Genomic DNA, 24,273 nt, shown 5'->3' with positions numbered 1-24,273 from the left:
GCCAGATAGGATGCTTTCTATGGTGCATCTGTAAAAAATAGTTCCAGTCAATGTGGACGTGCTGAATTTCCTCAGTTCCCTGAGGATTGTGCTTTCTTGGTCGTAGCGTTGACATGAATGGACCAGGATAGATTGTTGGTGATGTGTACACCTCGGAATTTGAAGCTGTCAATCATCTCCACCTCGTCACCTTTGATACAGACAGGGGTGTGTATGACACTTCACTTCCTATTTTTATTTCTTTAAAATAAATTTAGAGTACCCAATTCATTTTTTCCAATTAAGGGGCAATTTAACGTGGCCAATCCACCTACCCTGCACATCTTTGGGTTGTGGGGACGAAACCCACGCAAACACGGGGAGAATGTGCAAACTCCACATGGACAGTGACCCAGAGCCAGGATCGAACCTGGGACCTCGGCGCTGTGAGGCAACAGTGCTAAACCACTACACCACCAGTGCTGCCCCTACACTTCACTTCCTGAAGTCAATGACCAGATCCTTAGTTTTTCTGACATTGTGGCAGAGATTGTTCTTGTTGCACCATGTCACTAGGTTCTCTATCTCCCCCTTGTACTTACATACCACCTCCAATGGGAAACCTTGGATCTACAGCCTATGGAACTGCAGGCACCACAATGTTTGTTCCGATATTGGCGTTCGCCCTCGAGATATACTCTGCCCAACACCCAGCCAAATGTCAAGAGGGTCAGGCGCCTCCCTTGCCAGAGTCTACGGAGAATTCTTCGAACCCTGGAGTGGAAGGATGTTATATACCTCACAGTTCTCACATGGTAGGGATGATCCACTACGCCATGGAGCTTGTGGAATATGAGCTCCCCAATAAGCGGGCAGGCAACCCTTAACAAGTTCATGCGTCTTTGCATAAATACAGACGGCCAGTCAGGCACCGACTAAAGAAGACCCAGTAGGGAATTATTGGAACTGTACAAAATGGTTAACGTGTTAAATAAAATGAGTTTTGTTTTTCTCCACAACTCGGTGTGAACTCCTTTCATTGCCCCTCACAAAAAGAATGTAGTTATCTTTTCACCTTTTTCTTACAAGTCATTTTTTTCCTACCCTATTAATGTCCCCAGCACAGAACAAAATCAATAGTCAGCAGTTAAACATTTTAAAAAATAAAGAGCAGCCCCAAATTAATTTGGGGCGGGTGTGTGATGTGAAGGCGGGAGGCAAGGAAGGCAACCTTGATGCAACTAGCAAGCTTGTGTGACCACAGCATGAGTCACGAGCTGTTTTCCAGGATTCCTCCCACCTACACCCAGGGGAAGAGCAGGAAGCTTGGCTGGTGTGAAGTACCAAAATTTCCTTTTCATTTAAAAGAAAGACTTACATTTATATATATTAACTTTTACAACCACCACATATCTCAAAACACTTCGTAGTCATTTAAGTGCTTTTGAAGTGTAATGTAGGAAATGACGCAGCTAATTTGCATATATTAAGTTCCTACAAACAACAATGTGATAATAAACAGATAATCTTATTCGCATTGTTGATTGAGAGAAAGATGCTGTGCAGCACACCGGGAGATAACTCTGCTGCTCTTTGAAATAGTACCTGCGCTGCTGGCCTTGTTCTGCATTGCAAACCAGCTGTCTAGCACACTGAGCTAAACCAGCCCATCTTAAAAGGCATCGTAACGGGCAGACGATCCAGTTAGAAATAGCTTTCCCCAGCACAATCGGTATGGCGCACAATTCACAATCTCAGGTAAAAATCTCTTTGGGTATGAATGGTATCTCCACAGCTGGAATTTTCAACATTTGTGAGGGCGTCACCTGCGTACAGCAAGTTCCCACATGCCTTGTAAAATCCAAGAATTAAATGATAGGTTGGTGGGAATGCAACACAAACAGTGAGGTAAATCCTCTGCTCCTATTTTATCAATGCTGTCCAGCTCAGGAACAGACCCTTCGGCCCTCCAAGCATATGCTGATCATGATGTCCTAACTAAAAAAAACCTACCTTTCTCGGTCCTTATCCCTCTATTTCCTCCTTATTAATGGACCCATCCAGATGCCTATAAAATATTGCTAATGTACCTGCTTCAACCACATCCTCTGACACCCACCACTCTCTGCGTGAAAAACCTATCCCGCACATCTCCCTTAAACTTTCCCCCTCTCATCTTGAACTTGTGCCTGCTTGTAATTGATACTTCCAACCTTGGAAAAAGCCTCTGACTGCCACCCTGTCTATACCTCTCATAATCCTGTAGAGCTCTGTCAGGTGTCCCCTCAGCCTCCGTTTATCCAGTGAAGATACTCCTAGCTTATTCAACCTCTCCTCATAGGCAACAATCTCAAAACCAGGCAACATCCTGGTGAACTTTCTTCACACTCTCTCCCTCCAAAATGCACCACCTCACATTTGTCCTGATTAAACTCCATCTGCCATTTCTGTGCCCAAGTCTTCAATCTATCTATATCTTGTTGTATCCTCTGACAATCCTCGGCACTAGCAGCAACTCAGCCAATCTTTGTGTCATCCACAAGCTTATTAATCAGACCATCCATATTTTCCTCCAGATCATTCATATAAACTACAAACAACAGTGGTCCCAGCACTGATCCCTGCTCGAACACTACTAGTTAAGATTTCCATTCAGAAAAACACCCTTCCACCGCTACTCTGTCTTCTATAACCAAGCCAGTTCTGTATCCACCTAGACAGCTCAGAACGAATCCTATGTGACTTTAGTTTTTGTGCCAGTCTGCTATGTGGCACCTTGTCAAATGCCTTACTAAAGTCTATATAAACTACATCCACAGCCCTTCCCTCATCAATTTTCTTTGTCACCTTTTCCAACAACTCAATCAAGTTGGTGATTCATGACCTTCCCCATACAAAACCATGCTGCTTGTCGGGTCTGAGAGGCTAATAACTGTTTTGAAAATGTCTTCTTGCAGAGTTCAATAACAGAAATAACTCACCTATCTGACAACTGTCCAGAAATAAAGGAACCAGACAGCACTCCGATGAAGAATACGGACATAGCAAACGGCCCTTTCCAGTGGTTGTCACACACCAAGTCCCACTGAAATGTAGAAATGAATGAAAACATTTTTATATGTAATTTAAAGATAATTACAGACAATCTTTATTACTGTATTGGATCTAAACATGCACAAAATGAGGTACAGGATAAAGCTTATTTGGCTCACTGAAGCAATATCAGCCTGCGCCAATTGCACCATTTGCACCTTTAATCAGTGACTGCGACAATAACCACAATAACTTGTATTTCTAATGTGTTTTTGGAAGAATAACATATTCCAAAATGTTTTACAGGGCTGTTATTGAACCAAATATGACATTGAGCCAAATTTCTTTAATTCTTTCAGTGAATGTGGAATTCCTCGGTAAGGTTAACATATGTTGCCCAGCTCCAACTGTCCTTGAAAACTTGGGGTGAGTCGCCTTCTTGAATCATTACACTGCAGCTCCTTCAGATGCACCCACAGTATTGTTAGGAAGAGGTTCCAGGATTTCTATCCAGCAAAAGTTAAGGAAATGTAATAAAGATCCAAGGATGGTGTGAGGCTTGGAGTGGAACTTTGACAAGGTCCCACATAGGAGACGTATAAAGAAGGCAAATGCACATGGGATACATGGTAATTTCATAAGGTGGATTCAAAATTGGCTGAGCTGTTGGAGACAGAGAGTGATGGCAGATAGCTGCTTTAGTGTCTGGAAGCCAGTATCCAGTGACGTACTGTGCTGGGTCCCCTATTGTTTGTCATTTGTACGAATGACATAGATGACTATGTGGTGGGGGTAGGATCAGTAAGTTTGCGGATGACACAAAGATAGGCCGGGTGGTTGAAAGTGAGGCTGAGAGTGTTGGGATGCAGGAAGATACAGTTGGGATGGTCAAATAGGCAGAAGAGTGGCAGGTAGAATTTGACCCTGAAAAGAGTGAGGTTATACACTTTGGAAGGAGTAATGTGACAAGGAAGTAGCCAATGCATGGGGGGACTTGAGGGGAAAAAAACTTTTCCTCAGAGGGTCATGATGGTCTGGGAGGTGGTAGAAGCGTGTTGCCTCACATCCTTTAAAATGTACCTGGATGTACTTGGCATGCCATAACATTCAAGGCCAAGTGCTGGCAAATGGGATTTGATGGACAGGTCAGGTGTTTTGCATGTGCTAGTACAGACACGATGGGCTAAAGGGCCACTTGTGCACTGTATTATTCTGTGATTCTGTGCATTTGCAGGGATTGGTTTCTCAGGCTTGTGCTCCGAGGTGGTAGATGTGTATTTGGAAGGTGCTGTTGAAGGAGTCTCATCAAGTTACTGCAGTGCACCATGTAAATGGTATACACAACTGACACTCTGCATTAGTGGTGGGGGGAGTGAATCTTTAAGAGGGTGCAGGAGGTACAAGACTATCAACTACTTTCGTGAAGGGTGTTTAGCTTCTTGAGTGTTGTTGGAGCTGCACTCATCCAGGCAAATGGAGAGCATTCAGTCAACCTCCTCACTTGAGCCTTGTAGACAGAGGAGTTACTTACTGCAGAATTCCCAGCCTCTGACCTGCTCTGGTAGCCACAGCGTTTATACGTCTCATCTCTTTCAGTATCTGCTCAATGGAAACCCCCTGTATAGTGGGGGTTTCAATGTGGATATTACTATTAAATATCATGGGGAGATGATTAGATTCGCTCTTATTGAAGATAATCATTGTCTAGCTCCTGCACAGGGAACCGACTCCTAGACTATTTAGAGAGGTTTGAATGATGCTGAAGATTGTACATGAATCAACACTGGGTGAGACAGTGGTGCAATGATAATGTTGCTGGCTCAAAATCTAGTTGCCGAGGTTCTGAGTATATGGACTCCAATCCTACATGACAGGCATTGCAATTTAAATTCAATTAATAATGATCTTTATTGGTGTCAAAAGTAGGCTTACATTAACACTGCAATGAAATCACAGTAAAAATCCGAGACACCACATTCCAGCGCCTGTTCGGGTACACTAAGGGAGAATTCAGAATGTCCAATTCACCTAACAAACATGTCTTTTGGGACTTGTGGGAGGAAACCGGAGCACCCGGAGGAAACCCACGCAGATACAGGGAGAATGTGGAGACTCTACACAGACAGCGACCCAAGTCGGGAATCGAACCTGGGATCCTGGCGTTGTAAAGCAACAGTGCTAACCACTGTGCCACCGGAAGAAGCTTGTTTCAGCAATGGTGACTATGAAACTATTATCAATTGTCAGAAAAACCCATCTAGTTCATTAATGTCCTCGAGGGAAGGAAATCTGGGCGGCCATTCTCCAATTCGAGTTCGCCCCACCACCGCTGTCAGCGGGGACAGAGAATTTGGCGCTCAGTCAAAACTTCATTCATTGCAGCGGGGTCATAGAATCTCGTCAGTATGAGCGGACGGAGAATTCCAGCTGTGGTCTGGGGTACTGTCAGGGTCCTTCCTGTTATTTACCTTATTTCCACGTTCTTTTACTTTGCCATTATTGTTTTGAACCATGGGCGATTAATGGACAGGTATCATTCAGTCAAGCAGCAGAAATAATGAGGAATTCAGAAGTTTCAGGAAAGAACTCAGAAGTTACAGGAGCTTCAGACTTGTCAGCACCAGAGAGAAGATGGACTGGGGCTCAATTTGATTGATTGCTCAGGAGTCAGTAATTTGGCCCAAATGGTCATACTCTGCCCGCTAACAGGCGTGGTTGGATCCTGTCAAGTGGGATATTTGAATGTCCCAAGGAGTTTCAGTTTGACTTCAGGACACAGAAAGCAAAGACCTTACTTCTCCATCTCCAGAAAGGTTGTGAGTGCTATATTCCTGAGGCTGCAGAGAACCTGCAGCGTGGAAGCGGAGAATGGGCGTCAGACCCGAGATCCCCGGACAGTCACCGCCAATCGGGCATGTGCAGTCGACGCGGCACCGATCGGTGGCCATTGAAAGAGGCCCCTGCGACGATTCTCCAAGTGCAGCTGCCGAGTTCCCGCCGGCATGGTTCTCTCATGGTTGCACCCGGCAGGCACTCAGCGTGGCAGCTGTGGACTCGGTCCACGGACGTCCAGGTTGGGGGCAGAGGAGATCATTCACAGGGGGGGGGGGCTCCAAGATGACCAGGCTACCAATCGGGTTCACGCTACCAATCGGGTTCACCGATCCTTGGGCATGCGCAGTCTGGGGGGGGGCTATGTTCTTGGTGCTGGTCTGTGGTGTGAGCCGTGCACATGTGTGATTCCACGACCTGAGGTTCAGGGCCCTGTATGGCAGCCGGAACAGCGAGGAGCACTGCAGGGCCCTGCAAACCTCCTGAAAATCGGAGAATCACCTTGGACTTACTCCAAGTACATCCAGAGTGATTCATGCGCGTTTTTTCGTGGGCATGGGGACGTAGCCCCATTTTGGAGAATCCCGTCCCAGCACAGTCACTCTCTCTCTCCAGAAGGGCTTTGGGTGCTGAATTCATAAAACTACAGCCTGAATGAGGCTGTAGTAAAAACCCCGAACTGAAAGCAATGTTTGAAAATAAGCAGTATATTGGAAACACCCACCTGAAACAAATACTTACTTTTTCTTTTATGTTTTTTCAGCCTTTTCTTTCCCTCTGTGTTTGTCTGCCTTATGTGTGTGTGTGTGTGTGTGTGTAGAGGGTGAGGGGAAAGTTAAAGTGGGGAATTAGGAATTAGATAATAGTTAACCAATTGTACTTGCGACAGATTCATTATAGTTATTGTCATCAATAAACGGTAATTGTGTTGAAACTTACAAACCTGGTGACTGTGATTATTGGACAGCCAAGGGCCAAAGACGTTGGGTATTTTTCTTAGAATTATTAGTTAATTCAAGTGTTATGACTCCAGGACAAGTGGGGCTCGAATTGACCACACACTAGCCCAGGGTGTGGTCACACCTGTATAAAATTCCACATCCACAGCAATGCTTGATTCTTGACTGCCATCTGAAATGTTTTAGTTCAAGGGCATTTAGAGATGGGAAACAAATGCTGGCCTTGCTGTGTAAGTAACTACTTGACAGCACTGTTGCTGATACTTGCATCTCCACATCATGGATACTTACCATGACATTGCTGATGATCGAGAGTGGAGTGGATTTGTTCTGTTGTTTTATGAATAGGACATCCTGGACAATGTTCCAAAGTGTTGGGGTGATGCCAGTTTTGTAACTTTGGAACAGAAGTAGCCATTTGGGCAAATAATGATGAACTTGGTCAAAGGGTTTTAAGGAGTGTCTTATGGAAGTAAAAGCAAGATAGAAAGTTGAAGAAGTTCAGAGAAGGAATTCCAGAGTTTAAAGCCTAGAAAGCTAAAGGTACAGCCATGAATCATGGAGTGATTAAGATAATGTCATCATTCTCGAGAGGCCAGAATTAAATGAGACAAGATATCTCGGAGGATTATGGACTGAAGGAGATACCATAGAGAGGGACGTGTGAGACCATGGAGACTCTAGACAAAAGCATAACAGTTTTAAAATTGAGACATTGTTTAACCAAGTACTCTCATGCATTGATGAGCACAGCAGAGATGGGTTAATTGGTCTTGGTTCAAGTTCCAGAATTTTGGATGACATTGGGCAGGATTTAGCTGGCCTGCTCACTGCAGGTATCCTGTTTTGGCTGCCCAATTTCACTAGAGGGCCATAATCGGATTTGCGCCAATGAGATCTCAATTTTTTTATCTTCCCTGCCAGTGATGTGATTTCTATACGTTATAACATATTAGATATAATTAGTGGGTTGAAACATGTGTCTTATCCCCCACTAAGGCAGAGTGATGATAAACTGGTGCAAATCACGATTGGTTCTCAAAAATGAGAATCGGTGTTGATGGCTATACAGGGGGCATGGAATATAGCCATTGAGTGGTGAGGGACATGGGCCAGTTAGTGCCCTGACACTACCCTCAGGCACCTTGGCACTTCCATCCTGGCATCCTGCATGCTTATAAAGGATTCTGTTTGATTTTTAGCTCTTTTCTCAACTTGCCCTGTCACCTTGAACAATTTCTGGACATATACAGTGGTGGGACTGGTTTAGCTCAGTGGGCTAAATACTCTGTGGGCTGGTTTGTGATGCAGAACAAGGCTAGCAGCGCGGGTTCAATTCTCGTACCAGCTGCGAATTCTGAATACACCCTCTGTGTATCCGAACAGGCGCTGGAATGTAGCGACTAGGGGCTTTTCACAGTAACGTCATTACATAGAAGATAGGAGCAGGAGGAGGCCTTTTTGCCCTTTGATCCTGCTCCACCATTCTTCACAATCATGACTGATCATCCAACTCAATAGAGCCTCTGATCCCATTCTCCTCAAGTGCTATATCCAGCCGCCTCTTGAATATATTCAAAATTTTAGCATCATCTACTTCCTGTGGTAATGAATTACACAGGCTCACCACTCTTTGTGTGAAGAAATGTCTCCTTATCTCTGGGCAAAATGGTTTACCCTGAATCCTCAGGCTGTGACCCCTGGTTCTGCACACACACATCATTGGTAACATCTTCCCTGAATCTACCCTGTCTAGTCCTGTTAGAATTTTATAAGTCTCTATGAGATCCCCCCTCATTCTTCTGAAATCCAGTGAGAACAATCCCAACCTAGTCAATCTCTCCTCCATCCCTGGAATCAATCTGGTAAACCTTTGCTGCACTCCCTCGAGAGAAAGAACATTGCAGTGTTAATTGCAGTGTTACTAGTGTTATGGGCCAGGGTTTAGAGAACCCCAAAGTGTATCATGGAATTCACCTGACCCACAACTTGTCATAGATTGTGGTATGGGGAGCAATAGATTGTTGTGTGGGGAGCACATGGCCCACTCTTCAGGTGTGGTACAACAGAAATGGACAAGTATTTTTTAAAGCAAAACAATGTGTATTCTATGAATTCAAGTTAATCTTTTTAAAACAAACAGTGAACATCTGAGCAACCATTAATTCAAATACAACCCCCAAAGAATACAACACTAAGTAATCCGTAAGCTGTCCCTTTAACATCCTGAAGACTTAATAAATAAACCTTTAAACAGAAGCACATTAGGTTTACATTCACTACTGAGAACATTTATAATTCTGAATTCACCAAATGATCAAGACATAGGGCGCGATTCTGCCACACAGGGAGAAATCGTAAGGCTGGCGTCAAATCCGGGCGGGTTTGACGCCAGCCCCCCCCCTCCCCGACCGGGACCCGATTCTTGTCCCCGGTCGGGGCGAGCATGCCGCCCGAATTTCGTTAAGCCCGCTTGCCAGAGTTTGCGCCGGCTGATGCGTCATATGACGTCAGCCGCGCATGCGCGGATTGGACGACTCCAACCCGCGCATGCGCGGATGACGTCATCGTGCATTTGCGCGAAACCCGCGCATGCGCGGGCCGGGATGCCCCTCAGCCGCACCGCGAAGTGATACAGCGGGGCGGCGGAGGGACAAAGAGGCATCAAACCCGCTGCCCGCGATCGGTGCCCACCGATCGCGGGCCCATGGCACCCTTGGCACGGCTGTGGTACTGCCGTGCCAATCGGTGCCATGGTTTTAAAAATCGGCACTTTACGGCCGTTTTTACGAACGGCCAGACCAGGTGTGTTTGCCGTTCGTAAAAACAGCCGTAAAGGGCTGGGAACTCGGCCCATCGGACAGCTGAGAATCGCTGCTGGCCGTAAAAAAACGGCGGCAGCGATTCGTATCGGGAGTCGGGTGTGGGGGGGGGGGGGAGAATAGCGGGAGGGCGTCGGACGAGCGTGGCCGTAAAATTTTACGAGCCACGCTATTCTCCGCACCGTCGTGAGTGCGGAGAATTGCGCCCATAGTCTTTTCATGGCAGAGAGATCAACAGTACACCTGCTCTGTCTGTTGTAGCGGGTGAGACCCATGCAGCCACGGGGACAATGGACTTGAGCCTTCTTGAGATTGAGGCTAAGACCAATTCTTTGGTATGCTTCTGCAAGGTGTCAAGCATGGCTTGGAAATTCTCGTCTGAGAGAGTGGAGAAGGCGATGTCATCCACATACTGAAGTTCCGCGAGCTATGTCAGTGTTCAATCGATTTCTTGGATTTCAATCGATTGTGTCATAGAGGTCGACAACAAGGAAAAAGCGCTTCAGTCCATCACATCTACACCAGTTAAAAACAACCACCGAACTATTTAATCCCATTTTCCAGCACTTCGCCCATAGCCTTGTATGGCATTGCATGTTCAAATCTAAATACTTCTTAAATGTTATGAGGGTCTCTGTCTCCACCATTCTTTCAGGCAGTGAGTTTCAGACTTTCACCACCCTCTGGGTGAAAAAGCTTTTCCTTATGTCCCCTCTAAATCTCCTGCCCCTTACCTTAAATGTCTTTACCCTGCACCAATGGAAAGTTTTTCCCTGTCTACACTATCTATGTACCTCACAGGTTTATACATCTGAATCATGTCCCCCCCACTCAGTCTCCCCTGCTCCAAGGAAAAGAACCCTTGTTTATCCAATCTCTCTTCATAATTAAAACTCTCCAGCCCAGGCAACATCCTCGTAAATCTCCTCTGCATCTTTTACAGTGCTTATCACATCTCTCCCATAATGTGGATTCCAGAACTGCACAAATACTCTTGCTGTGGCCGAGCCAACTTTTTATACAGTTCCTCCATAGCCACCCTGCTCCTAAAATCTGTGCCTCAGCTGATAAAAGCAAATATACCACATGCCTTCTAAACCATTGTATCCACATGTGCTTCTACCTTAAGGGACCAGCGTTCATTCACACCAAGGTCCCTCTGATCCTCGGTACTTCTCAAGGTCCTGCAATTGAAAGATTTTTCCAATAATTATGTCGATGATGTCCATGGGAAGTTTGTTCTTGACAAGAGGAAGGATAGTGGCGCTGAAGATGGAGAAAAGGGTGGGGGCGGAGACACATCCCTGCTTGGCCTCAAATGTTTCTGTCTTATTTCCATTGGTGAGGACTGTCACCGACATCTTACCATGGTGGAGTCGGAGGATGTTGATGAATTTCTCTGGACATCCAGCCTTTGACAGTATCTTCCATAGCACTTCCCAATTTAATGAGTCAAAAGCCTCAGTCAGTCCGATGAAGGCCAGATGTTGCACCTGGCATTTTTCTTGAAGTTGGCAAGCAGTGAAAATCATGTCCACTGTTCCACGCGTTTGGTCCAAAGCCACACTGGCTTTCCAGAGGGATTTCTTTAGAGAGTGGGAAAAGGCGCTAGCGATGATCTTCCCGGCGAAGGAGAGTAGGGAGATTCTTTGGTAATTTGCACAGCCCGCTATGTCTCATTTTTTAATGATGGTGGTGAAGATGGCATCCCTGATATCGGCAGGAAATACTTCTCTGTCTGAGATTTTCAGGAACAGGTGTTGAAAATGATGGGTGATCTCTTCTCCTCTAAATTTTTAAATTCCCACTGGAACCTCAACCACTCTTGCAGCTTTTCCATTCTTCACGTGTTTGATGGTGGCTTTGACTTTGTCCATGCTTGGTGGGAGTCTAAGATCATCTTAGATCTGAAACCTGATTAGGAAGCAAGAGGTATTGATGACATTCTTTTGAAGTTTAACTGGGGTGCGAGTGATCGCAGTTCTATTTAAGAAAGGGGCTTCAAAGTGCACTCACAGTGAGCTTTGCGCACAAGCAGTGGGAGAGACCACGGGCGAAATTCTCCGCAGACCGACGCGACGCCCATTTCCGGCGGGAAAAGGCAGTGCGGATGACTCCGGCGTCGGGGCCTTCTTTTAAGCCGGTAATCTCCGTTCCCGAAAGGGCCAGCAGCGGACTGACGCGATACGCGTCAGTTTCACCCGCTGCGGAAGTGGCGAGTCCTGGCGTTTGTGTGGTGTTGAGAGAGAGACCCGGCGTTTGGGGGGGGGGAGGAGGAGGAAGAGAGACCCGGCGTTTGGGGGGGGGGGGGGGGGAGGAGGAGGAAGAGAGACCCGGCGTTTGGGGGGGGGAGGAGGAGGAGGAAGAGAGAATCGGCGTTTGGGGGGGGGGAGGAGGAGGAAGAGAGACCCGGCGTTTGGGGGGGGAGGAGGAAGAGAGACCCGGCGTTTGGGGGGGGGGGGGGGGAGAAGGGAGAGACCCGCCGTGTGGGGGGGGGAGGAGGAGGAGGAAGAGAGACCCGGCGTTTGGGGGGGGGGAGGAGGAGGAAGAGAGACCCGGCGTTTGGGGGGGGAGGAGGAAGAGAGACCCGGCGTTTGGGGGGGGGGGAGGAGGAGGAAGAGAGACCCGGCGTTTGGGGGGGGGGAGGAGGAGGAAGAGAGACCCGGCGTTTGGGGGGGGAGGAGGAAGAGAGACCCGGCGTTTGGGGGGGGGGAGGAGAAGGGAGAGACCCGGCGTTTGGGGGGGGGGGGGGAGGAGAAGGGAGAGACCCGGCGTTTGGGGGGGGGGGAGGAGGAGAAGGGAGAGACCCGGCGTTTGGGGGGGGGAGGAGGAGGAAGAGAGACCCGGCGTTTGGGGGGGGAGGAGGAGGAAGAGAGACCCGGCGTTTGGGGGGGGGGAGGAGAAGGGAGAGACCCGGCGTTTGGGGGGGGGGGAGGAGAAGGGAGAGACCCGGCGTTTGGGGGGGGGCAGGAGAAGAGAGACCCGGCGTTTGGGGGGGGGGAGGAGAAGGGAGAGACCCGGCGTTTGGGGGGGGGCAGGAGAAGAGAGAGACCCGGCGTTTGTGGGGGGGGGGGTGGTTACGGAGTTGAGAGGGGGAGAGGGAGGGAGGGAGGAGGGAGGTTGCGGCGTCGAGTTGCGAGGAGAGGGGAGAGGGGGGTTACCTGCGTTGAGAGGAGGGGGGGGAAGGGGGTTACCTGCGTTGAGAGGATGGGGGGGAAGGGGGTTACCTGCATTGAGAGGAGGGGGGGAAGGGGGTTACCTGCATTGAGAGGAGGGGGGGGAAAGGGGTTATCTGCATTGAGAGGAGGGGGGGAAGGGGGTTACCTGCATTGAGAGGAGGGGGGGAAAGGGGTTACCTGCATTGAGAGGAGGGTGGGAAGGGGGTTACCTGCGTTGAGAGGAGGGGGGGGAAGGGGGTTACCTGCGTTGAGAGGAGGGGGGGAAGGGGGTTACCTGCGTTGAGAGGAGGGGGGAGAGGGGGGTTGCGGCGTTGAGTTAAGAGGAGGGGGGGGGGGTTGCGGCCTTGAGTTGAGAGGAGAGGAGAGGAGAGGGGGGATTACCTGCGTTGAGGAGAGGGGGGAGGGGGTTACGGCGTTGAGTTGAGAGGAGAGGGGAGAGGGGGGTTACCTGCATTGAGAGGAGGGGGGAGGGGGTTGCGGCGTTGCGAGGAGGGGGGGAGGGGGTTACGGCATTGAGTTGAGAGGAGAGGGGGGGGTTGCGGCGTTGAGTTGAGAGGAGAGGAGAGGAGAGGGGGGGTTACCTGCGTTGAGAGGAGGGGGGGGGTACCGGCGTTGAGAGATGGGGGGCGGCGTTGGAGGGGGTAGGGGTGGTGAGGGGGGGTTGGGGTAGGGGGCAGCGGCGTGCAGGGGGGGGCGACGGATGGCCGGGGCCAACGCACCGTCGCCCCCTCTGCACGCCGCTGCCCCCTACCCCAACCCCCCCCACCCCCTCCAACGCCGCCCACCCCTCTCTCAACGCCGGTACCCCCCCTCTCAACGCCGCAACCCCCCCTCAATGCCGGTACCCCCCTCTAAACGCCGCAACCCCCCCTCAATGCCGCACCCCCCCCCCCAACGCCGTACCCCCCCCCAACGCCGCACCCCCCCCAACGCCGCACCCCCCCCCCAATGCCGCACCCCCCCCCCAATTGCCCTCGGACAATGAACGGCGTCAACCATCATCAATGGTTGACGCCGTTTTAAAGCTACTCTGTTTTTCGCCGACGTGACCCGTGGACACGTCGGCGGGACTTCGGCCCATGCGGGCCGGAGATTTGTTCAAAGTAAAAAATCAATGACATCCCGCCGGCGCCAGCTGTTTTCAGAGGCTGCCGGCGGGATTTGCACAACGCCGGTTTTTGGCCGCTGGGAGAATAAAAAACTCGGCGGGAGCGGGATTAACGCCGCAGCCGGCCGATTCTCCGACTCTGCGTGGGGTCGGAGAATTTCGCCCCACATCCGGAGTGAGACACAGCCAGAGTGAGTTTGAAACTCAGGAATTTGAAACAGACTGGGAAATCGGTGCAGAGCGAGTGCCTTTTGTTTTTTCTCCTTGCTTTGTATCTTTTAAATCTTCAGAGACTGGTCTTTCCCTGCTGCATCTGAGGCCACATGGGAGAGAGATGATTGGCAAGTGGTGGGTGAGGTTGGTAAATTTTTACATTTATCACTTATAGTTTGAAAAAATGTTTTGTTGTTTATAATCTGTAATGGGCATAATTGGTTGTAATGAGGACAATGAAAAAAGGGCCATAAAGAATTGGATATAATATAATATCAAGCATCTTGCAAAATTATAATTTAAAGGGGTAGGTAATGGCAGGAGAGCTCAATGCCTTGGTTTGCTCCTCTTACTCCATGTGGGAAGACAGGAACATCCGTTACTGTGAAAAGCCCCCAGTCGCCACATTCCGGCGCCTGTTCAGGAGGCATAAAAGACGACTTTAGTATGTGGGAGCCCATGGGGCACAGAGCATAGTGGTAACACTGCTGCCACACAGTGCCAGGGACCTGGGTTCGATTCCAACCTTGGGTGACTGTTTGTGTGGATTTTGCACATTCCCACCTTGTCTACATGGGTTTGCTCTGGGTGCTCCGGTTTCCTCCAACAGTCAAAAGATGTGTAGATTAGGTGGATTGGCTATGCTAATTATGGGGTTATGGGGATAGGGTGGGAGATTGGGCCTAGGAAGGGTGTTCTTTCAAAGGGTCTGTGCAGACTCAATGGGCCGAATAGCCTCCTTTTACACTGTAGGGATTCTATGATATCAAGGATAGTATATGAGCAAGGACTGAATTGGCTAACTAATAGAAGTTAGAGAGTTGGGATAAGAGGAGCAGTTTCAGGATGGCAACCTGTAACCTGTGGTATGCCACAGGGATCAGTCCTGGGAGTGCAATTATTAACAATACATATTGGACAAAGGAAATGAATGTACTTTTGCCAAGTTTGTGGATGACTCAAAAATAGGTGGGAAGGCAAGTGGGCGGTGTCCTGTGTGGGGTGAGGTCTGGGGTTTCTAAATTATTACTCTGAATTTAGAAGCATTTTTTCCTTCTCACTCTATCAGACTAATTATGAGTGTAAAACTGTCAGCACCTCCCAATGTTAATGAGTTAAATGTTCCCAGCAAAGTGCAATTATCCAGGGTAAATTCGAACTTCTGGACAATCTCAGGTAACCGCTTCCTGGGAACTTCCAAGAGGGATTCCTCAAGGCACCTTTGGGACAGTCCCCAAATGCGAAGCACACAGGTAGTTATGGTCAAATTCTCAGACCGACTATTGCCACTGTAATAACTGTATTCCTTCAGCCACTTACGTCGCTGACGATGGTGGAGATGTACTGATCCTTACTGTACTCCCAACCATCCAAACAGGGCTCCTGTTCCACCTCAGACATATTGATGGAATCTGGGTCGGCAAACGTCGCTGAAAGATTCCTGATCACATCCAACCGGTACCGTCTGCACTGGCTGTGCTGGAGTTTGCCTCTTTCTTGTTCCAGAGGGATAGTCCGATTCAGCCACGCTTCACTCAGATTGAGATTCCCGGGAATTAAACAGCGATGGTCCGGAACATCCCCGACAAAAACTATGGACATTCCGCAGAAACCGTTGGGAAAGACGCTGAGGCTCAAAAGGAAGAAGATCATTTTCTGGAAGGGTCCCCATTCTCCCAGGAAAGCGGTGATTTCATCGTAATCCCGCATGTTAGTGAGAGCGGGAGGACTGAGAGCGACTGACTGACTGACTTCCTCAAACTGCAGCAATTTACCTTCGGGGGCGGAGTGTAACCATAGCCTGGAGTTATTTCAAAGTTCATTTCAACCTCAATCGTTTCCATCGATACATCCAATCTTCACCGGGCCCTCAGAGCTCCACCCAATCTCACCACATTCTTCTTTCAATAACAAACTGGTTTGTCAACATTGAAGTATTTTTGTTCTTCTGGAGAGAGAAACACGGGACATGTTTCTACTTTGGCCCAAGGCGCAATCGTGAAACACGATTGGGCAGAGAATTGGTCACTGGTCTACCACAGGGATCAGGGCTGGGTCCCTTATTGTTGTGATATATATAAAAAATATAGAAGAAAATAATAATAATCGCTTATTGACACAAGTAGGCGTCAATGAAGTTACTGTGAAAAGCCCTTAGTCGCCACATTCCGGCTCCTGTGAGGGGATAAGTAAGTTTGCAGGTGACACAAATATTGGCCGGCTGGTTGACAGTGAAAAATGAAAATGAAATGAAAATCACGTATTGTCACAAGTAGGCTACAAATGAAGTTGCTGTGAAAAGCCCCTAGTCGCCACATTCCGGCGCCTGTTCAGGGAGGCTGGTACGGGAAGTGAACAGTGCTGCTGGCCTGCCTTGGTCTGCTTTCAAAGCCAGCTATTTAGCCCTGTGCTAAACCAGAAGAAGCGGGGCTAAGTTTCAGGAAGATATAGACGGATTGTTCAGACGGGTAGACCAGTGGCAGATGGAATTTAACCATGAAAAGTGTGAGGTGATGCACTTTGGAAGTAACACAACAAGGGAGTACTCAACGAATAAGCAGCACATTCAGTGTTATATTACCTTGTGTAATATAGTATATTACTCTTTTGAACCAGCCAAGCTGATCAAATAAACAATAGTCTTCTTGTAAAGATGAACTAATGTATTTTTACTTCATACTCAACTAATAAAAGAAATAAACTACAGTAAAGATGACTAACTAACTATACAATGTAATAATTAAATAACTTATAGCTTCTCTCTCTCTGTAACTATTCTATGTTTTGTCTGTTCGCTCTCCTGAAACGCACTCTCTCAGAAAGAGCGGAAAAGTCCTTTTTATACCACTTGATAGTGAGACATCTAGTGTTGTGTTGATTGTACTAGTTTTACATACATTGATCGTGAGTATTGGTATACAGAGATCACGACACTCGGATGTTCAGAGGAGCAGAGGGATCTTGGGGTGCTTGCCACTGAAGGCGGCAGGACAGGTTAAAAAGGCATACGGGACACTTGCCTTTATCAGTCATGGCATAGATTATAAGGGCAGGAAGGTTATGTTGGAGCTGTACAAGACTTTGGTTAGGCCACAGCTGGAGTACTGTGCTCAGTTTCGGTCACCGCACTGTAGGAATGATGTGTTTGCACCAGAGAGGGTGCAGAGGAGATTCACCGGGATGTTGCCTGGGATCGAGCATTTTAACTATGAAGAGAGGCTGGATACATTTGGGATGTTTTTGTCGGAGAGGGTCTGAATGAGGTGTATAAGATTGTGAATGGTATGGGCAGTGTTATAACCCTACAGCCGGGCACGGGAGACACTTCGGAGAGTAGGAGGTGGAGATATATAAGGAAATAAGTCGAACATTTTCTACAGTCATCGCTTCCAAGTGATCGCTTGCCTGAGACTTTACAGACAGGGTGGATAGAAGGCAGCTGTTCCACTTAGTTGAAGGGTTAATAACGGGGGGCTATAAATTTAAGGTGAAAGGCAGAAAGTTTAGGGAGAATTTGAGGACATTTTCTTGTACCCAGAGGTTAATGGGGATCCAAAATCACTGCCTGGGAGGGTAGTTGAGGCAGGAAAGCTCACAATTTTTAAAAGTAATTGGATGAGCACTTGAAATGTCATATCATTCAAGGCTCCAAGTGCTGTGAAGTGGGATTAGTGTTGTTTTTTTGTCAGTACAGGCTCATGGGCTGAAGGGCCTTTTCTGCATTGTATGATTCTATGATTCAAGGAATCTTTACAAACTGAAGCATCCTAGTTGGCATCATGATTATTGGCTTCTTGTGTTGTGTCCAAACCAATGGCTGTCAGTCAGTTTAATCTCCCTTATCACTCAGAGAACTATAGACAGCACACCTCATGAACATTTTTGCTCTTGGCATAACTTATCATTTATTGATCGAAATGAGAGCAAATCGGAGAAAAGTTTAAACATGCACATTTGACTGGATGCAATAATATCAATTGTAGCAGTTGTAAGTTGAAAGCACTGTGACATTCTGAATTCTCTCTCAGTGTACCCGAACAGGCGAACTGTGGCGACTGTCATAATATACACACAGGTATATGATGGTGCACAGACAGACATTGATTGACACACAGGATGACCAATGAACACACAGAACACAGCAGCCAATCACCAGACACGACACGGCTACTAAAAAGCCAGAGGGCACTAGTTTTCCCGCTCTCTTGGGATGCAGCCTCTGAGACAGTCAGAGCCCGTGAGCAGCAACTAGAACAGTAAGATAGTCTGGTCAGGTTAGCCTCAGGTCTCCAGTCAACTCAGCATCGTGTCAACCCACAGTTAAAGTATGTTTAATAGTTAAGAGTTCAATAAAATAGAGTTGCATTTCGTCAAGTGTTGGAAGCCTGTCTCTCTCACTGCTACAGTAAACGCAGTTCTCGCAGATCCAGCATACCCAACACATCAGAGACTAGGGGATTTTCGCAGTAACTTCATTGTTAATGTAAGCCTACTTGTGATTATAATTTTAGAGTTTGATTTGTGAGTTGAGTAACAGTTACCACTTATTGAGTATTAGTGGGTAACACTTATTGGATGATTGTAGTAGAATTTTATAGACGGTTTGATTAAGGGTTGAGCATTGGTCTATGTGGCGATAATTAACTGCATTAGAATCTGTGTGACATATTTGAGCCAAATAAAGTAAACTTGATTCAAGAATGCCTGTGTCAGAAGTTTGTATGACATGTCAGTTGTGACCCTCGTCCAGGAGGGGCCGCAACAGAGATAAGCAATTCCACAACCGACGGATCAGATCTAAGCTCTGAAATCTTGTCACATCCAGCTGTGAATGGTGGTGGACAATTAAACAACCCACTGCTGGCGGGGGCTCCACAAATATCCCCATCCTCAACGATGGAGGAGGCCAACACATCAGTATAAAATATAAGGTTGAAGCATTCGCAACAGTCTTCAGCTAGAAGTGTTGTGTTGTGTTATGTAATTTGGAATAACACAAGCTGCCACTTAATGCAGTTTGGAGCAAAAGATGTCCCAGACTTTGAAGTGAGTTCAAATAGTTTTATTGAACTATTAACACAGTTCTCAATGAGTTCGACTCTCTGCTACTCTGAATGTAGTAACTCAGTCTGACTGAACCAGCCTTGCTCTAAGTCACGTGCTGGGGTGTGATGCTGAGGATACACCCTGTCTCACTCTGTAGATGTTGGTCTATGGAAAGAGGCGGGGCGTGAGTGCCTCATCCTTTTTATAGTGAGGCACCACCCCTGAGTGTCCTGACTGCTCATTGGCCGTGTCCCATTCTGTGTGTTCATTAGCTGCATGTTTGCATATCATGACATGCTGAATGCATGATCCATCTCGGCCTCCTTCAGAGGTCCAGAGCAACATAAATGTCAGTCTTCAGCTGATCGATTCAATCCACCTGATATCAAAAATGGCTGAAGGCGCTGGACACTGAAAACGCTTTCGGCGCTGACAAAATGGCAGCAAAAGTACTGAAGACTTTTGCTCCAGAACGTTCTGCGCCCTTAGCAAAGCTGATGCAGTACAGCAACAACTTTGGCTTCTACCCGGCAATGTGATAAATTGCCCAGGCATGTCCTGTGCACAAGAAACAGGGCAAATACAACCCAACCAATTACCGACCCATCAGTCTACTTTTGATCATCAGTAATGTAATGGAGAGGGTCATCAATGGCACAATCAAGCGGCACTTACTCAGCAGTATCATGCTCACAGATGCTTAGGTTTCATTCCACCAGGGTCATTCAGCTCCTAACCTCATTACATCCTTGGTTCAAACATGGACTGAAGAGCATTTGACAGTGTATTGCATCAAAGAGCCCTAGAAAAACTGGAGTCAATGGTAATCTGGTTGGAGTCATACCTAGTACAAAGGAAAATAGTTGTGGTGGTCAGAGGTCAGTCATCTCAGCTCCAAGACATCACTGCAGGAGATCCTCAGGATAGTGTTGTATGTTCAGCCATCTTCAGCTGCTTCATCATTGACCTCACTTCTATCATACGGTCAGAAGTGGGGATGTTTGCTGATGACGGCACAATGTTCAGCAGCATTTGCGACTCTTCAGGTAATGAAGCAGTCCATGTCCAAATGCAGCAACACCTGGACAATATTCAGACTTGAGCTGACAAGTGGCAAATAATAATGGTGCCACAGAAATTCTAGGCAATATGCCTATAAACATGTGCCTCGGCCATATTGGGGAATGTAAAATATGTATGCTGGCTAAAGGGGGCGGCCACAATTGTTGTTATGAAGACGCTTACCTGTAAATATTCATGTTAAATTTTTGTGTTTTCCTTTTGTTTTCTCTCTCTCTAATAATTTGTAATTTGTCATATATAAAATATGAAAACTCAATAAAAAACATTTATAAAAAAAAGAAATTCTAGGCAATGACCACCTTCAAGAAGTGAGGAACTAGCCATCACCATTACCATTGACCAGAAACTGAACTGGACTAGTCATATAAATACTGTGTGTACCAGAGCAGGTCAAACGTTTGGAATCTTATGGGAAATAATTCTCCACTGATTCGCCAAAGCCTGTCCATCATCTACAAGGCACAAGTTAGAAGAATTATGGGCGAAATTCTTCGACCCCCACAACGGGTCGGAGAATAGCGGGAGGGCCTTCCCGACATTTTTCCCGCTCTCCCGCTATTCTCCCCCCCCTCCCCTGCCGAACTCCCGACACGAATCGCTGCCGCCGTTTTTTTACGGCCGGCAGCGATTCACAGCTGTTCGATGGGCCGAAGTCCCAGCCCTTTACGCTGTTTTTACGAACGGCAAACAGACCTGGTCTGGCCGTTCGTAAAAACGGCGGGAACAACTCGCTTTTTATAACCATGGCACCGATTGGCACGGCAGTACCACGGCCGTGCCAAGGGTGCCATGGGCCCGCGATTGGTGGGCACCGATCGCGGGCAGCGGGCCCGATGCCCGCGCACTATTTGTCCTTCCGCCGCCCCGCAGTATCCATTCGCGGGGCGGCTGAGGGGCATCCCGGCCCCGCATGCGCGGGTTTCGCGCAAATACGCGATGACGTCATCCGCGCATGCGCGGGTTGGAGTCTTCCAATCCACGCATGCGCAGCTGACGTCAAATGACGCGTCAGCCGGCGCTAACTCCGGCAAGCGGGCTTAACGAAATTCGTTAAGCCCGTGATGCCGGAGCTTGCGGCGTCGGGCTGCTAGCCCCGACCGGGGACCAGAATCGGTTCCCGGTCGGGAAGGGGCGCGCTGGCGTCAAACCTGCCCGGGTTTGACGCCAGCCTTACGATTTCTCCCGTTTTGGGAGAATCGCGCCCTATATATTTAGGCTTGTTTTTAAAAAAAATATATCTTTATTAGCTATTTCAAAATGTTTTACAAAATTTACATTACACGCATTTAAGAACATAAGAACATAAGAACTAGGAGCAGGAGTAGGCCATCTGGCCCCTCGAGCCTGCTCCGCCATTCAATTAGATCATGGCTGATCTTTTGTGGACTCAGCTCCACTTTCCGGCCCGAACACCATATCCCTTAATCCCTTTATTCTTCAAAAAACTATCTATCTTTACCTTAAAAACATGTAATGAAGGAGCCTCAACTGCTTCACTGGGCAAGGAATTCCATAGATTCACAACCCTTGAATTTAACTAACATTTAACAATCCTTCTTTCACCCCAAAAACAATTCATCAACGAACTACACTAACTACACTCCCCCCCCCCCCCCCCTCCTTTTAGCTTCTATCTGGGGATGATTCTTTGAAGTGAGAAATGGATGGACACCATCTCTTGTGAAACCCCTTCTCATTCCCTCTTAAGCTAAATTGAACCTTCTCTAGGCTTATAAACCCCCTTTAAGACTCCCAGCCATACCGATGCACAGGATGGAGCAACTGACCTCCAATCCAATAGGACCTTCCACCTCACCACCAGCAAGGCAAAGGCTAAAACACCTGCCCAACCCCTATCTGGAGCTCCGGAAAATCTGACAACCCGAATATGGCCCCTAGGGGACTAGGTTCTCGGTCCAACTGTAACACTATGTGTTGTATTTTATATTTTCCCCGCGTCTTGACTGTGATAGAGAAATTCAAACAGCATTCATTAGGTAAGCAAAACTGAACTTTATTTCCGAATTAGAGCTGACTGCTAGCAGTATATGGCTGATACTTGGAGTCGGAAAGCAGTCAAGTACAAACTGCTGAGTCCGTCTCAAGTCTGCGATAGTACAGAAAAGAAGGCGATTCTTATACATTATAGGATCAAGATAACATGAATACAGCTTGGTCAGGAATTTGATTGAAAGTAAAACATAAGTAATAATCGTTACCATGGCGGCACCTTGCTAACCGCCAGGGGACGTGAGTTTCATATTATTATCTTGTCTTTGTTTTAAGTAAGGGAAGAAGTTGTTTAGGAACAGGAAGAGATAGTTGTTCAGCTTGTTATGTATTACGACTACTTTGGGCTCCAAGCCTTATCTAGACTCTCAGAGTCACCCAGTTCCCAAGACATGCTGACCTCGGCTGTCTCTGTATTCTGGGCCTTAGGTTATATGAAAATCAGTTTAAATTCACTTGTACCAAGAAGACTTGACTAGTTTTCCCATCATGCCATTATTTGCTTCACACAATACTACACTCCCCCCTTTTGTCATATCATGACAACTAGCTAAATAGGTATATCCATGATTCGTTTGAAAACGCATTTACACAAGCAGGAAAGCAATCCTATCCCTAATAGCATTAGTAGAAGTAGAATAAAGGCCTTAAAGATCCAGTCAAATAATCCATGACCCAATCACCCTAGCCAACCCGGCGGGTTATAGTCGTGAAATTCACTGCCAATTTCTTGAATTTGAGCAGCCTGTTTCTTAATATGGTCGGCCAGGTTAGTGATATTTTCAGAGCCATCTGGAATGTAAGTACAGCACTCTTGGCCTATGATAGCGCACGTTCCTCCCTGCGAGGCTAACAGATAATCCAAAGCCAGTCGATTTTGTAATGCCACGGTCCGGACAGCCACTAGCTCAGCTGAGACCTCGGCCAGTGCCTGTCTAGTGTCCCTGGCTTCTGTTGCAGTTACGTTTGCTAGATGTTCCAATGCTGAGGCCATGTAGATCAGTTCGTTCATGCCTTGCCCGTTCCGTTTTAGAAATTGTTCTTTTTGCTCGCGAGGGGGAGTGCTTAAGGATGCTTAAGGGTGGGTCGGTGATGCATTTGGGGTATGACATATCCCAAAAAGCAGGATCCTGTCCAATCAATGGGGAGACACGGATATGCTTTAGTGCTGCATATGAAATAGGTTCCATTGTAGGCTGTAAAATCATCAGCTGATGTCATCCAGGGGATTATATTGGTAGGTTGCACCTACTTTGCCCCATTAACTTTCCTTTCCCTGTTTTATTAAAACATATGGAACCTTGAACATTATACGAGTGGATAGTGAGGGAGGGTGGAGTCAGGGCATGATTATAGGTAGGTTGATACGAAGCTGAAAATTTAGTCATGTCATAGCCAGCAGATCTCCATATTTTCATATTCCCCCTATCTCCCCTGATGCCTGTTTGGTTTTGTCGTAAAATCCATTCAACTGTTTCTGTGGTATGAAGGGGGAGAGATTGGAGAGGTATTCCTTCCCTCGAATGGACGGGGATGTGGGTACAAACCCAACACTTGCTAATATTCAATTTTTCGGCTTAAAGATATGACATATGTAAATAGGTATTGGAAGGCAGGTCTCGTTTAGTTCGTTTTTTTTTACTACCGAGTGGCCATTGAGGCTAAATAGTCCAGAAAGTCCAAAAATTATGCTGAAGATCTTCATCCTGTGTTCTCGTCTGGATTGGAGACTATCTTCTTGCAATCGGATAGATGTATCCAACTTGAACGTCCTTCAAGTTTGACCGATGTTGGCGTCGTCAGTAGTACGAGGAATGGTCCGCTCCAGCGTTGTCCTAGTTTCTTTCTGTCCCAGTTTTTTTACCCACAGGAGGTCTCCGGGTTTGACCACTGGATATCGAGGGACGGCTGTCCCTGTCGTTACTGGTAGATGTACCTGTTTTACCTGTGAGTGAAGAAACTTCAAAGAAAGTGTTAATTGATTCAAATAGTTCTGCATTTGTTCCCCC

The 24,273-nt window shown here is 47.3% G+C and overlaps 1 protein-coding gene across 3 annotated transcripts in view; it reads right to left on the bottom strand.

Moving 5' to 3' along the window:
* The window catches only part of LOC119965336 (solute carrier family 22 member 5-like), a 116,017-nt gene extending 100,123 nt beyond the window's left edge, over window positions 1–15,894 (bottom strand). For all 3 annotated transcript variants that reach the window (XM_038795959.1, XM_038795960.1, XM_038795961.1), the window contains exons 1-2: window positions 15,446–15,894; window positions 2,961–3,064 (exon numbers count right to left, since the gene is read on the bottom strand). In XM_038795959.1, the coding sequence (XP_038651887.1) occupies window positions 2,961–3,064; window positions 15,446–15,835 (494 nt within the window). In that variant the 5' untranslated portion in view covers window positions 15,836–15,894. The remainder of the gene's footprint in view (window positions 1–2,960; window positions 3,065–15,445) is intronic.
* Window positions 15,895–24,273: the final 8,379 nt, after the last annotated feature.

The sequence above is a fragment of the Scyliorhinus canicula genome, chromosome 4, assembly GCF_902713615.1.
Source record: "Scyliorhinus canicula chromosome 4, sScyCan1.1, whole genome shotgun sequence".
NCBI lineage: Eukaryota > Metazoa > Chordata > Chondrichthyes > Carcharhiniformes > Scyliorhinidae > Scyliorhinus > Scyliorhinus canicula.
The sequence above is the reverse complement of the archived record's forward strand: the minus strand, read 5'-3'. Positions and strand labels throughout refer to the sequence as shown.